Here is a 16,185-nt window from a genome sequence, read left to right on the forward strand (position 1 = left end):
CTTCTCGCTTATTTACAATTAGGTCCAAAATGTGTTTTATTTGAAATGCCCCGTACACAGGACAAAACTGCTATAAAGCATCAGTGCCTTGCTTTTGGGCGGGGCGGTCATATCAGTCTCCACGCCAAAAAATAAACGTGCACTCACACACACACACACACACACACACACACACACACACACACACACACACACACACACACACACACACACACACACACACACACACACACAAGTCACTTTAAAAAAAATGTTTTGCTGGTTGTTGTGGAGGTCACGTGACCTCGCCAACGCCGCCATGTTGAAAGGAAGCTGTTTGTAAGTGATATTTTATGTAATACTAGGACAACAACAGACTGAGAACCCCTTCATGGAAAGGCAGTTGGAAGATTTAGTCCGGCGCGTTTGCATGCTAACATTAAAGGACAACCGACGTCTCCGGACAAGTTGTGTCCATAATTTGTAAAATGGCTTCAAATGACTTCTACTGAGCGTATTTTACAAAGATTCCACCACATATAGCTATATTTTACCTTTTAAAACTCACGCTGAATATTCCGGAAGTTTTGTTTTTGAGTTGGTGAGGAGTCCGTACGTGACGTCACTGAAGGAACGCCCCTGACCGAAAAAAGGACACATTGTAGCAGCCCTTCCATCACGTCAATGCATTTTGCTGTACTTGTTTGGTCTGAAAACTTCGCGTAGCACCAGAAAGAGGCAGAAGATGGCGACAAAGCTCAGTGTAAGGAATTAATCAGTCTGGAAACGGGCTGATTAATTCCTTACACGGAGCTTTGTCGCCATTTTCTGCCTCTTTTTTGTGCTACATTTCCCCCCATAATTGCCTCAAAATGGCACGGAATAAATTGTTTGATCGATTGCAAAAATGTATGCTTTCCTCTTCAGAACTATTTGAATCGTATTCATAACTGAATGAGTAACAAGAAAGCATATTCTCCGAATCTGAAGTCATTGTTTTGATTCTCCAGCAAGGCAAGACGTCTTGGGGTGACACCATGAATAAGGGGGCGGGACCTTCTGAAACTGGCCACTTCCTGTTTCATTTTTTTTGCAGTTTCAGCACACTTTAACTCATTTTTATTGGTGTTTTGCATTTGACTAAAAATATCATACTGCGTGTTTTGGGTATTTTAGATGCTATAAAACGTTTTTCTGGTGTCAGTTAGGAAACAAAAAAGTGATGTCGGTTGTCCTTTAAGGAGCAAAGGAAATAAGAGGTTTTTTTTTGGGTGGGACTGTAACCTAATATGTACAATAATTTACGAAATGGAGTAAAAATGATCATTGGAACGCTACGGCGTGACTCCATTTTAAGCATGTGTGTGTTTGTATTATGTCGAAAGTGTCCCCGGAAATGTACTGACGGCAAACAGGCGATCATGACGAGGACGTTTTCAGATTTTGAGTTTTTTTAAAGAGTCGGCTCGCTTCTTGAGCAAGTCGGCCACCTCCTGGAGCGAACGCAGGTGACTGCTTTGCAGCTTGTCCATTGCCGCCCTTGTAAATGACGATTCCTCCTAAAAGGAGGCAAATACATACGGGGGGGGGACAGGAAATGGTGGTTAAAGGACAATCATATTCATAACTGGATGAGTTAACAAGAAAGCATCTTCTCCCAATCTGAACTTTCTGAAGCCATTGTTTTGATTCTGGTGCAAGGCAGTTTGTGAAGGAGTATCCTGGCGGGACTTTTTGAATCTGCCCAGTTCCTAGCTCATTTTATGGCAGTTTTGGGACACTTTAAAGTCATTCTTATTGGTGTTTTGCATTTGACTAAAACTATCAGCCTGTGTGTTTTATATGTGTTCTATTTTAGATGCTATAAAACATTTTTCTGATGTCAGTTAGGAAACAAAAAAATGGTATCGGTTGTCCTTTAAGTGGTTAGGATAGGTGCTACAACGGTAGATTTGCTACGTGCTTACAAAACTAGTCACAAAAGATATTTATTTTGCCGAGTCATGACAAGTGGGCCCACTGACATCTTTACCGAAAAGACAGAAAGTGACTGACCTCTGTGGATCCTTCCAAGGACAAATCGGCTAGTTTGAGGGCAGCGATGCCAACTTCCTGTTCTTTAATGTGCTCCAGGGCCTGGGCGAGGACGTCCTGCAAGCTCGCCGTTAGTTCCTGGAAGCCGCAAACCACAATCGGCTGTATGAAGGAGGGAAAAAAAAAGGAACATTAAAGGAGGTCACTTTAGAGCGCCTCGTTGTTGGAACCCGAATACAGACATGTCTCCAAAAATCCAGTACAGTGATACCTTTGCTTACGAACTCAATTGGTTCCCAGACAGAGTGTGTGTAAGGCGAAAGGTGTGTATCCCAAACATTAATTTCCCATCTGAAACCATTAAAACGAGAATAATCCGTTCCCAGGTCCCCATAAAACATAATTTTCTAATATTCTAAGCCTTAAAATTACACAAAATATACCTTATTTTAGGTATAATAAATGTGATATGGTATTGTAATGAAATAAATAAACTGTACTGCATAATAAAGTCATTTTATTGACCTTTGTGATGGTCGTCGATGGCTTGATGAAATGGAGTGGCCGCTTTCATCAGCATTAAACACTTGATGAAGAACGTAGCCTTCTTCTCCCACCATCTAGAGGAATGATTCCTTGGAAGCTTTGGCAGCTTTATCATCAGAACTGGCTGCCTCACCATGACGAATGACACTATGAATCCCTGTACGACGCTTAAAGTTCTCGAACCATCCGTAGGCTAGCCTTGCAATCATCAATGGATGACGAACTTCCAGGTTGCCTCTTGACGATATCGAAGTGAAGTTGCCGTACTTTCTCTGCGATAATTTTACCTAGTTCCTCATCAATTGTGTTCTGCTTAGCTGGGTTGATAGCTTTTTGCATCAAGTGTACAGATGGCTTGTGCGGGTTATTTGTGGAGCCTGATTGATGGGATATTTTAACCTTGCAGTCTACACTCTGCGTTTTAACTATCAATAAAGTTGAAACGAGCTATCACGGTATTCGATATCCTGAAATAAATAGCCCCAGAAAGTGCATACCTGTGCTATGCTCGCGTCCTTTTTCTTTTTCTTCTTCTTCTGTAGGCTGGATTTAAGCGGTTGCAGGACTTTGGTGCAGTAGCCGGCAACCCATAAAACGACACAAACCGTCTGCACACAAGCGCCGTCACTCAAACAAAATGTCAGACAACCAAAAGAAGAAGAAGAACAAGGCTCACCTCCGCAAAAAAGACGAGATTTTCTAGTAAAGACGGTCGGATTTTTAATTTGCCCTCCTTCATGTCCAGTAGGTCTCCTTTGCATTTCGTTAGCATTTCTGCAACGGACACGACGAGAAGATGACGGAATTGAGGACGGTCCTTGTGGACAGGGGACAATTATGCGTCATGCTTGGCACCTTGAAGCTGAACGGCCAGCGACTTGAAGGCGTTACACATCTGCGTTTGCAGCTCCGACGAATCGTCTGAGAGGGGAGTGAAAAAAAAAACAACACATTTTTAACTCATTGACTGCCAAACGATGTGCAAAAATGTGTCCACTCCAGTGCCAGGGCTTTTGGCATTTTCACTCAAATTCCAGGAGCAACAGAAGATTGAGTTTTCGAACGACATAAACATTCAATTCAGCGGTAGAAACCATAGACTCTCTTCTTTCATCAGAAAAAAAGAGTTAATTATTAAGTTGTATAGGTCTGGAGGTATCTGAGGTTGAAATGGGGGTGGCTGTACAAAAGGCAAATGCTGCCTTGGAATAAACTTGAGTGACCCGATAAAATCATTTTAGATTCATGGCTACTTACCGAGTCCGACGGCGTCCAATTGGTGTACGTGGAGAGACAGCTGCAGCGCTGCCGCTTGACACTGGCAGCTGCCGCTGGCCAAAGCGGCAGCTAGATGGGTGGCGGGGGGTCCCAAGAAGGGATACTGTCGGGACAACGTAGCGTTAGCGCGTTGGGACCACGTTGCTTGTATGTTTTGACATCCCACGTGGAGAAAAATTTGAAGGTTTAAAAGTGTTGCACTAGTGATGCTAACTTCCACGAGGATGCCTATGGCGTTTCCCATTATACGTTAGCATTGAGCTAGCAGACTTTAAAACGGAAGTGGAGGTAATGATACGATTGTATTCCCCACCTGCGTGCGTCTCTCCGCCATTTGCGTGGCCGTCTGCAGGTTGTGGCTGAGCTGCGCCAAGAGGCCGCGTAGCAACGTCGTCTTGTCGGCGACGCCGTTCTCGGTGGCCGCCGTCGAGTTCTGCGGCGAGGATTTGTGACCCAGCGCCGCCACCACGGCGAGGAGGCGCAGAGTGAGGGAGCGTAAGCGTAGCCATATGCATTCTTCCTCCAGGGAACGTCGCCGATGATCCTCCGTTAATTTCCTGTCAGGTGACCGTGGCGGAGTGGAATGTTTACAAATTAATCTGGGCTTCGTAAATGTTATCCAGGGTCACATTTGGAGGATGTTAGGCATTATGTTGTACGCCGGGAGAGGCCTTGGAAGGCGCTTATAAATGAAATGTATTATTATTATCATCATTATCATTAATCAATATGTGTGTATTGTACAGGTAACATCCGATTTACGACCGAGTTCCGTTACGACCAAATACAAATTTCCCCATTTGTGGGTCGATTAAATGTTTTCTCATTCTGACCAAACGGTCGTAAGTCAAAATGGTCGTAAGTCGAAATCTATTCAAAATGTTGAATAGAGACTCAGAGGCTAAAGCTACATGTACAACTGGAGAAAATACAGGTAACATCCTACTTAAGAGCGAGTTCCCTTCCGACCAAACGGTTGTAAGTTGAAATCCATTCAAAATGTTGAAGAGAGACTCAGAGGCTAAATGTACATGTACAACTGGAGAAAATACAGGTAACATCCGACTTAAGAGCGAGTTCCCTTCCGACCAAACGGTTGTAAGTTGAAATCCATTCAAAATGTTGAATAGAGAGTCAGAGGCTAAATGACTCGCAAACTCGTCCGTAGAATTAAAATTCATAAAATAGGATCTGGAGGTCGTGGTCGTAAGTACGGGTAGTCGTAAGTCGAGCCGTTCGTAAGTCGGACGTTTCCTGTTTTTTTTTTTTTAGTTTAAATAGTAGTAAATTTTGTCCTTTATAACGCTGCATTGAATATTTATGTAGTCGTAAAACTCAATATTCTGTGAGTCCTGCAATTTGAATGAAAATGACAAAAACCCTGGCACTGCAGTGGACACATTTTTTTGCACATGGTCTGGCAGTGAATGAGTTAAAGATAACAAACAAATCGGTCTTCTTCCAATGTTTTTTTTTTTTTTTTTACAAAATACACCTTACAATTTTGAACCATATTTTTTCCTATATTGTAAATCAAAGATCCTTTGATCCACTCCTCTTACATCTAGACCTGCCTCATGTCACAAAGAGGGTACAGCAAATTCTGAAGAATGAATGACTTTTTGTTTCTTTGTGTTGTCATATTTGTTATTTAGTTTTTTTTTCTTTGACTTCAAGACAGCGCCGCGAGAGTGGCTGCCTTTCCAGCAGCTCCTGTCGTTTGTTTTTCTACTTCTTTCTTTCCTTTCCTCTCATTATTTTTGCTGCTGTGAAATGTCAATTTCTCCACTGCGAGACGAATAAAGATACATCCAATCCAATAAGCGAGCATAACGTGTATGTGTGTTTTGTACCGCTCGTTCGGGTCCCAGCAGGCGAACACGGTGAGGTCTCGGTTGTCCCTCATGTTGTCCCACGGAATGTCATCTTCCTCTGCGGACAAACACATGGACTTCACACTCTCCTCCAGACTCAAGACACTGGAAAAAAACATTTTAAGGGAAAGACAGAAAAGAAAAAAAAAAGAACACAACGTCGTCACAAAGGTGAGCAGTGCATTGGTTGCGTTGGAGGTGGAGAGGGGGTCAAAGGTCAAAGGGTATGAGCTCACATGTCAGCTTCTAGAAACAAGTCAAGCAGCATCCTCTCCGTGCGAACTTGGGCGAAATGCAGCGACTGGTTCAGCCTGTTCCTGAGGTTGATGAACTCTGGGATCTTCTCAAAGGCGCCGTATTTGTACGCCTGGATGATGTATTCGGAGGTCTTGGGGGGGGGGGAGTGGGAAACATTAGGACATTTTTATTTGATTAACACTTTAAAGGACAACCGACATATTTTTTTTGTTTCCTAACAGACATCAGAAAAACGTTTTATCGCTAAAATATTCAAAACACGCAGGTAGATATGACTTATAAAAATGACTTAAAAGTGTCCCAAAACTGCCACAAAGTGAACTCGGAACAGGCGAGATTCAAGTCCCGCCCCCTTGTTCGTGACGTCACGCCAGGATACTCCTTCACAAACTGCCTTGCTCCAGAATCAAAACAATGGCTTCAGAGAGTTCAGATTCAGAAAATATTCAGCGCGAGTCTTAAAAGGTCAAATATAGCTGCACGCCGTGGAATCTTACGCTCAAAATACACTCAGTAGAAGTCATTTAAAGTGATTTGACAAATGATGGACACAACTTGTCCGGTGGTGTCGGTTGTCCTTTAAACAATGGTTTTGCCTTGATTGTTTCGACTCACATCTTTTTGATTGGAGTGGAAAAACCTGAGAGAAAAATTGCAGGCTTGCGAAGCGGCCGCAAAGTGTCCCAATGACTGAGCGTAGCGCGTTAGCAAGAAGCCGATGGTGTCGTGCTGGACGTGCTTGGCGTCCAAGCTGGCGTAGAGATCCACCACCGGTTCGAAAGCGCCCAAGCGGCAGTAGAGGAGCAGCAGCAGTAGTTTGAACTGCGCGTTGGACGGGCTGTTGGATAAACCTTCCTGGAGGAGGCCCAGACTGAGCCACGCCATCTTCTCGTCTCCTGGAAAGAAACGGAGAGGACGTCACGTCCAGAAATGCGACGTGAGGGACAGACAGAGACGCGAAAGGACTCACCGCTTTCCGTCCACAGGTCAATGTAGACGTGAGCCGCCATGAGGCAATACATGTCGGAAAACTGCAGCTCAGTTTTCAGAGCGTTCTTCCCTGTTGGAGGGAAAACAGAAATGTTATCATGAACTATTTGATTTTTTTTAATAAATTAACATCAGACAGAAAGCTAGTTAGATAACTAAAAGATAGCTAGCTAGAGATAATAGATAACTAATAGATAGATAGCCAGAGCTAATAGATTGCTAATAGCTAGCTAACGACCGCTAGTAGTGATTATACTATATTGACATTTATCCACTGGGTATTTATATGGAGAATATGACTATTTTTGGCTAGTTCCTTTTGTACAATAAACAGTAGCTATAGCTAGCTAGACAGCTAGCTAGAGAGCTAGCAAGCTCGCTAGCTAGAGAGATGGAGAACTAGAGAGACATAGAGAGATAGCTAGCTCGAGAGATAGAGACTATCATTGCTCTATCTCTCTAGCTAGCTAACTTGCTAACTCTCTAGCTAGCATACCTGCTAGCTCTCTAGCTAGCGAACTTGCTAGCTCTCTACACGACTGACGTCTTTATTCCAACTGCTAACAAGTGGATCTGACTCGAACATGGGAAAAGGCAGTAAAAACTCTTAACATGAACACGCTCTCTAGCTAGCTAGCTTGCTAGAGAGCGTGTTCTAGAGAGGTAGAGCCACTGGTAGAATATATACATAGAATAGATAGAAAGCTAGCTAGCTAATAAATAGTTCATAGGTTGCTATTAGATAGCGAGCTAGATAGTTAGCTAGATAGCTAATAGATGATAGCTCAATGTCAAGTCATCATGTTTTTAGGCTGTCCAATTGACCTGCCATGTTGTGATGACATCACAGGCTCTCCGTTTTCATGTCATTTATTGTCATGTTGTCATTTCGTCTCCTCCCCTGTCATATCATATCGCCATATTTTCAACCAAAGGATGGAAAAATGCTCCTCACCAAACTTGAGGCCGTGTCGATAATGCGCCTTGAGCTCAGCGACGAGTCTGAGCTTGGCGGCGGCGTCCAAGGCGTGATGCAGGCCGAGCGCCCGACTCAGCTGACAAACGCACAAATGCCTCTGCAGCGCTTTGGTGTCATCCGGGAAGGCCAAACCGTCGAGACCCGGTTGGCCCAGGGGGGCGGATTTGCCAAGTCGCTCGACGAACTGCGTACGGGACAAGATGGAGGGATGCGATTGGTCCGTCGGGGTGTAAGATGGCGGCCGCGTGACGGGGTCTCACCTGCTCGTGCTGGTCTGCGGCGAGTAGGTGGAGGTAAATGTTGAGGTCTGTGATGCAGCAAGGCTTGTCGCCAAATTTGACGAAAAACTGCACCATCAGCTCCAAAGGCTTTCCTGTAGATAAAATAATAATAATCATAATAATAATAAAACATTTCATTTCTAAGCGCATTTCAAAACTCTCAAGGTCACTTTACAATCACAGGATAAGTTTTTTTTCTGCGGGTGAGACGCGGCAGCCACACGCGCCAGCGTTCTCAACCCGGAAGTAACTCAAATACATAGAAAGCTAGCTAGCTAACAGATAGCTAATAGATAGCAAATGGATAGCCAGCTAGATAGCTAATAGATAGCCAACCAGACAGTTAGCTAACTAGCTAGATAGCCATATAGCTAATAGCCAGCTACATAACTAGCCAGTTAGCCAGACAGCTAATAGATAGCAAATAGATGTAATAATAATAATTCATTTCATTTATAAGCATCTTTTCAAAGCTATCAAGGTCACTTTACAGTCACAGGATACAGTCGCTAATAGATAGCCACCTAGCCAGCTAGATAGCTAAACGATAGCAAGCTACATAGCTAGCTAGACAGCTAATAGATAACTAATAGAGACAGCTGGCTTGCTAGCTATCTAGCTAGCTATCGTTTAGCTATCTAGCTGGCTAGGTAGCTATCTATTAGCGACTGTAGCCTGTGACCTTGCGAGTTTTGAAAGGTGCTTATAAATGAAATGTATTATAATTATTATCACTGTATCTATTAGCTAGCTCGCTACCTATTTATATGTAGTCCTAAAACTCAATATTCTGTGGGTCCTGCAATTTGAGTAAAAATGACAAAAACCCTGGCACTGGAGTGGACGCCTTTTTTTGCAAATGGTCTGACAGTCAATGAGTTAATTTTGGTTTGCTTGTAGTTATTCACAAAGATCAATTCTCGCCATTATTTTGAAAGGAAAAACTTTATCAAAATGAATTCAAGATAACCCAGGAAAATTATTATTATTATTATTATTTTTTTTTTTAATTTTCTTTTTACCGAGTTGGCCTTCTTGGGGAAGGGCGCGCTGTCGTAGTCGGTGCATGAGCTCCAGACGCGCCAAGTAAGGACCTCGCAGCGAGCGAGCGTCTTTGTCGTCCTCGCCCGCAATCCTGTCCTCTACGAACCTCACCACCTCCGCCACAGTGTAGTGAACCGCGCCTTCCGAGCAGCTGCACACAACGCCGCCATTACATTCAAGTGATACCTTGGCTTACAAACTTCATTGGTTCCCAGACAGAGTGTAAGGTGAAAAATGTGTATCCCAAAACTTCATTTCCAATAGGAAACCATTCAAATGAGAATAATCCGTACCCAGGTCCCCATAAAACATCATTTTCTAATTTTCTGAGCCTTAAAACTACACAAAATATACATTATTTTATATGGAATAAATGTGCTATGGCATTATAATGAAAGAAATAAACAGTACTGTATAATAAAGTCGTTTTATTTACCTTTGTTGTGGTCGTTCATGGTTTGATGGAATGGAGTGACCGCTGTCATCAGCATGAAACAGTTGATGAGGAACGTAGCCATCTTCTTTTACCATCTTGAGGAATCATCCCTTTTAGGTGCTTTCTCTGCCATGATTTTAGCTAGTTCCTCATGAATTATGTTCTGTTTAGCTGGGTTGATAGCTTTTTGCATCAAGTGTACAGGTTATTTGTGGAGCCTGATTGGTGGGATATTTTAACCTTGCAGTCTACACTCTGCCTTTGAACTACCAAAGTTGAAATGCATTTTCTCACTGTCGTCTGGCTGTCTCTTTAATATTTAAACCACCTCCCCTCATTGCTGCGTTCTTGACCAATCACGTGGCTTTAACCGAAGACTGGGGGCGGGGAATAGAGGACAAAAACAAGTGTGCTGCCATTTTGTTGTTAGGAGAAAAGGCTCGTTCGCGAACGACACATCACTCACTGTGGCGCTCCGCGTGTATCCCGAAAAATAGTTTGTACGCCTAGGTAAAATTTTCATAAATTTAACGTTTGTAAACTGAAAAGTTCATAAGCCAAAGGGTTCGGAAAGCGAGGTATCACTGTATTCATTTTTGCTGACTCCAATTTTGACACCAAATCATCGCTTGGACTCACTGTTCGCCATCCCCCGGTGGACTCCACGACATATCCATAAGATGAAAAAGAGAGTCGAAGTAGGCCAGGTAGAACTGCCAATCATCGGGACTGCGAACAGAGCGACATCATGCAAAAGCACATGATATGAACGCCACATTTCCTTTTTTTGTATGCTTTGTGTAATTGATTTTGGCGTGATAGTTTCGATAGTAATGCTAAAAAGAGGCCAATTCTGTTCGGTCAGCAAGCAAAAAATGGATCTTACTTTTTGAGGAGGAGCTTGTGGGCTAGGGCGTTGCACTCGGGCCAGCGCCGTAGTCGCCGGTATAACATCATGCACTTGCTCTCTCGACTCTGAAGCTCGCTGGTCAGCTTCTCTGCGAAGGATGCGATATTGCACGATGACAAGGAGGACGTGGAGGTAGATCGAGATGCTAATTTTCGATCAGGACTTACCTCCTAGCGGACCCTTGATCACTTCCAAGGCCTCCTCGCATTTTCCCAAGCGCTCCAGGATCATGAAGTAGAGCTGCACCTGGAAGCGAAATAGCCATTTTTATGAATTTCCCGATATTATTCTTTGAAAATCATATTTAGTCATTCTGGTCACACATGAACACATTCCAAGAACATTTTTTACTTCTGCTTCTGCTTCAATTTTGTCTTCTTTGACCATCTTCTCCACCATGCGCTCCGCCAGGGGTAGAAACATGGTTTGGGATAGCTTTTCATCCTGCGCCGAGATAGCCTGAGAAACCACAAAACATAATTAAAAAAAATATAGATATATGTACTTTTTTATGAAGGAGGATAAACGCTCGCATTTACCTGCATTACCAGACTCATGACAGACCAGAAGTAATAAGGATTCTTGGGGACGATTTTATATAACGCCATTCCTGCCTGAAGAGATAAAAGTATTATAATAATAATAATAATAATAACAACAATAACCATAATCATAATCCATTTCATTCATAAGCGCCTTTCAAAACTCTCAAGGACACTTTACAGTCACAGCATTAAGTTTTTCTGAGGGTGAGCAGCGGCAGTCACACGCGCCAGCGTTCACTCAACCCGCAAGTAAATACATAGAAAGCTAACAGATAGCTAATTGATAGCCAGCTAGATAGCTATATACCTCTTAGATAGCTAGCCAAATAATATTATTATTATTATTATTATTATTATTATTATTAACAAAAATAAAGATAGCCAGCCACCCAGATAGCTATATAGCTAATAGATAGCGAGCTATATAGCCAGCCACTTAGATATCCATACAGCTAACAGATAGCTAGCTAGATAGCCAGCCACCCAGATAGCCATGTAATAATAATAATACATTTAATTTATAAGCGCATTTCAAAACTCTCAAGGACACTTTACAGTCACAGCATTAAGTTTTTCTGAGGGTGAGCAGCGGCAGCCACACGCGCCAGCGTTCACTCAACCCGGAAGTAACTCGAATAAATACAAAGCTAAATAGCTATCCATTAGATCGCCATATAGCTATCTAGCTAGCTAGCTAGATAGCCAATAGATAGCAAATAGCTAGCTATTTAGGTAGCGAGCTAGGTGGATAGCTAAATATAGCCAACAGATAGCTAGCCACCCAGATAGCTAATAGCTAGGCAGCTAGATAGCAAGCCACCTAGACAACTCTGATCATAAATCATAAAAGTGACGCACCGAAAAACAATCGTCAACCATTGTCTGCTAGTTGACGCTAGCAGACACGAGCTTATGTGTCTATCTTCACCTGCTGCATCTTCTTATACTCGCCGACGCGTGCGTACGCCATGAAAAGGTGCGAGTGATACTCCTCGCTGAGCGGGACCTTCTTCACCGCCGCCTCGTACAATTTGGTCACCAACTCAGCTGGAACACAAACACGCAATAATTAAGACGTCCACTTTTGTGACTACGCACGCGTTCAGGTTGTCCACTCACGCCGATGCATCTCCCTGTAGAGGATGGTAAGCGCTTGTAAAGAGTTGTCATCTGTGGGCTCCAAGGAGGTCACCTCCTGGGCCAGGGAATAGGCTTCATCTTGTCTGCCTGTGCGCTGCAGGCCGATTGCCTTTAGCACCTGGATTATGAGAAGGAAGAGTCGTAAATGGGAGAAGAAGAAGAAGAAAAAGATAAAAAAGGGTAAGAGGACAATGAATAACAACATTAGAAAACGAGGACTAGGAGGCAAAATAAAATTCCGTCATATTTGGAAGACCTTAAAATAGCACATGTATTATACATAACATAAAGTATATTGGGTGTAGTTTTAAGGCTTAGAAAATTAGAAAGTAGAAAATGTTGTTTTATGTTACCTGGGAACGGATTGTTCTCATTTTAATGGTTTCCTATGGGAAATGAATGTTTGGGATACACACTTTTCACCTTACACACTAGTTTTGTTTGTTTTTGTTTTTGTTTTTTTGACTTCAAGATGGCGCCGCGAGAGTGGCTGCCTTTCCAGCAGCTCCTGTATTTTGTATTTAATAATAATAATAATAATAATAATACATTTCATTTCTAAGCGCCTTTCAAAACTCTCAAGGTCACTTTACAGTCACAGGATGTTTTTTTCTGTGGGTTAGCAGCGGCAGCCACACGTGCCATCGTTCACTCAACCCGGAATAACTCAAATAGATAGAAAGCTAGCCAGCTAGCTAATAGATAACAAGCTAGATCGCTAGCTCGGTAGATAGCTAATAGCTAGCTAGCTAATAGATAGACAACCACATACCCAGCTAGCTAGATAGCTAATCGACAGAAAATAGATAGCTACCTAGGTAGTCAGCTAGGTAGCCAGCTAGATAGCTAGAAAGCTAGCATAACGTACCATTAATGACAACCATTAATAGCTAAGATAGCCAGTTAGCTAGCCAGTTAGCTAGCCAGCCAAATAGCTATAAAGCTAATAGATAGCCAGGTTGATAGCCAGTCACCCAGCCAGAAAGATAATAATAATAATAATAATAATAATAATAATAATAATAATAATAATAATAATAATAATAATAATAATAATAATAAATTGATAAATAAAACCACAGAAGAAATTATAAATAATAACAAGAGATTAAAACTTTACAGGAATGCGATTTTAAAGAGGTGGGTTTTGAGATGAGATTTGAAGGTGGGAAGAGAAATAGATAGCAAATAGATAGCTAGCTAGATCGCTATTCTACTTCTTTCTTTCTTTCCTTTCCTTTTATCATTGTGTTACCTCCGGGTAAAAAAAATTCTTATCTTGTGACTAAAGTGTCCTTGAGAAAGGCGCTTAGAAATTAAATGTATTATTATTATGATTAAAATAGAATGTTTGCCATTTGGCATCAACGGATTTGTGTGTCAAGGCCGATGATGGGCTGCCGATTGGCTGCTAGCTACAATACCTTAGCACAGTGCAAGTCTTTGTGCTTCTTCAGCAGCTTGTCGGCCTGCTGGATGGCCATTTTGTTGTTGCCATTGTCAAGGTAGTCTGAGGGCAAACAAAGAACAATTCAGGTTCCTGAGGTCAAAAACAAAATGGCGTCTGAATTTGACTGAGAAAATGGTGATTTCGTCAGAAACAAATCAATCAATTCACTTTACAGGCTTTTATGAATAATCAGGATGTTACCATGTTACATGTCAACAACAGCAAACACGCTATATATAAAGGACAACCGACACCTTTGGAGAAGTTGTGTCCATAATTTGTAAAATCACTTCAAATGACTTCGACTTAGCGCATTTTAGAAAGATTCAACCGCATATAGCTAGATTTTACGTTTTAAGACTAGCGCTGAATATTCAGGAAGTATTGTTTTCGAGTTGATGAAGATTCCTGACGTGACGTCACTGAAGGAACGGCCCTGACCGTGAAAGCGACACACAATGCATTTTGGGTACTTTGTTTGGTCTGGAAAAATCGTGTTGATGGCGAAATTAGAAGGAAAAACACATAAATAACACGATGGTGAAGCGTTGTGTGTTGCACCAAGACTACTATTTGATACTAGTTGACACAAATTCCCAGCAGACAAATCAGCAAATGGTGTCAGTTGTCCTTTAAATTCATCTTTTGCAACAATTCAAGCAATTGTTTTTTTATTTTTATGATCATGAATACACTGCATGTTTGTGTGTTTACGCACAAACACAGTTTGGTCTCTCAGGGACAGCTGCCGGCCAAAATTAACCGCGATTGTGTCCCGTTGATCCTCTCTTACCACAGAGAAAGCTAAATGTTAGCGATGCTTCAGCATCGAGCGTTTACCTCAATCACATTATATTCATGTCTGCTGTCAATCAAAGCGCAAGTCACAAGAGAAACCTTAAAAATTGAATATCTACGTAATCAAATATGATATTGGAGTGGCTGCCTTTCCAGCAGCTACTGTAGTATTTTGTTTTTCTACTTCTTTCATTCCTTTCCTCACTTTGCTGCTGTGAAATGTACATTTCTCCACTGCGAGATTAATAAAGGCAAATCCAATCCAATCTAACAGCTTCATAGTTGAAACTAGTCAAATTATATTTTTGTCACTGTGATTTATAATACAAGTAAAAAATAATCCTCCCAATGCAGTAAGTCACCAGTGGGGGGGGAGGAATTAGCCCAAGGCTAATAACAAACAAAAAAAGGAAATTTGTGCAAGCACATATTGGTTATGTATTTTTACTGTGCTATAAAACCTATTGACATTAACCGTGTAAAATCGTGTTATTTTGAAAGAAAACCAAATCCGGAATTTGAACTTGTAGGCTTTATCTATTTTAATAATCTTTAATATTTCTGTGGAAGACGAAAAAGCGGATGCTAGCATAGCAAAACTTGTTTTGAATGTCATTGTTTTGTTTTTGTTTTTAATTTGAGGGGAAAACAGTGTAAATCTGGGCTTTGTGGGGAGGGAAAAAACGTGCGATTTTTGTGGCCACTTGTATTTTTGTACACATCGTTATAAAAATAATTAGCCAAGTGTAAATATTATAGTTGGTAGCTTAAATTCAAGACCTGTGACAGCTCCACGCTAGCAAGCCGGCTTAGCATGAAGCATTGTCCCCGGCGATGCTAACTCGAAGCTAACATAGTCCCTCAAATGCCGACACAAGAAGGACAAAAGCCACAATACGAGCACACCTTCGGAAATTAAACTTGACCGACTGTTAGTCCGCGTCGGTAACCGGTACACAACAAAAAAGTTCTGCCGGAAAACAGACGTAGAGTCAATGCAAGACTTGCTAGCCAACGCGTTAGCCTCTGCAGCTAGCTGTCAAATAGCGCCCGTTCGTATCCGAGGAGACCACGGGGAACGCAGTCATGATTCTTAGATTATTTTTTAGAAATATTGTAAACTTGTTCACGCCGGAATGGTACCGACAGGGACCTCCAGGACACCCGTGGCTGTGGTCGGGTGGGCAAGCCAGGGGAAGGTGCACTGTCATAGGGCGCAGAGGGCAGCGAAGCCCGTGGTCGCCGATGAAGGGGCCGCGGTAAAGCTACCCCTGCACGTGGGACTTCGGCGTATACAGACGGCTGATACCGACGTTCAAGAGAACCCAAACAATCGGGTTCAAATGTGCCGACTGGCAGGAGCTCACCGTATATGGGTCTGAGTCTCCGGTCGTTGGGGTCTTGCACATGGCCTCTCGCCGCCATGGTGGTTTAGTTGAGTTTACCTGCTGGTGGGGAAGTGTCCGCGCATGCGCACTAAACTACAGCCGGATGGACGCTGCGGCGGCACAAAAAGTTAACTTTTAACTTTCCTGTGAAATTTTACAACACATTAACATTTAACTAAAATACGTGTTCCATTAAATTCGATTAATGTCCTCCACGTAAGTATTTTGTGTTCATTTGGATTCATTTCTCAATGG

General features: G+C 42.3%; 1 protein-coding gene across 1 annotated transcript; it reads right to left on the minus strand.

The window, feature by feature from the left end:
* Positions 1-18: 18 nt before the first annotated feature.
* naa25 (N-alpha-acetyltransferase 25, NatB auxiliary subunit) lies at positions 19-16,018 on the minus strand. Its single transcript, XM_089020575.1, has 23 exons — positions 15,910-16,018; positions 13,719-13,804; positions 12,274-12,412; positions 12,083-12,201; positions 11,149-11,223; positions 10,961-11,068; positions 10,777-10,855; positions 10,586-10,697; positions 10,339-10,428; positions 9,242-9,414; positions 8,199-8,311; positions 7,915-8,122; positions 6,940-7,029; positions 6,585-6,865; positions 5,948-6,099; positions 5,691-5,816; positions 4,151-4,394; positions 3,817-3,940; positions 3,415-3,480; positions 3,236-3,333; positions 3,057-3,167; positions 2,035-2,175; positions 19-1,538 (listed from the first exon to the last, which is right to left on the minus strand). The coding sequence occupies exons 1-23, from the start codon at positions 15,965-15,967 to the stop codon at positions 1,416-1,418; spliced, it is 2,916 nt and encodes a 971-aa protein (XP_088876701.1). The 5' UTR covers positions 15,968-16,018; the 3' UTR covers positions 19-1,415.
* Between the last annotated feature and the right edge of the window lie 167 nt (positions 16,019-16,185).

Source organism: Hippocampus bargibanti, linkage group LG18 (genome assembly GCF_051943395.1).
Source record: "Hippocampus bargibanti isolate YZ-2025 linkage group LG18, ASM5194339v1, whole genome shotgun sequence".
NCBI classification, from domain to species: domain Eukaryota; kingdom Metazoa; phylum Chordata; class Actinopteri; order Syngnathiformes; family Syngnathidae; genus Hippocampus; species Hippocampus bargibanti.

What these genes read in the sequence shown, in the direction of transcription:
- naa25 (XM_089020575.1), bottom strand. Translation starts at nt 15,967, where the DNA reads ATGGCGGCGAGAGGCCATGTGCAAGACCCCAACGACCGGAGACTCAGA. An exon ending in AAGACTTGCACTGTGCTAAG is followed by an intron (nt 12,413 to 13,718) that starts GTATTGTAGCTA and finishes CTCATAATCCAG; the next exon opens with GTGCTAAAGGCAATCGGCCT. An exon ending in CTACAGGGAGATGCATCGGC is followed by an intron (nt 12,202 to 12,273) that starts GTGAGTGGACAA and finishes TTTGTGTTCCAG; the next exon opens with CTGAGTTGGTGACCAAATTG.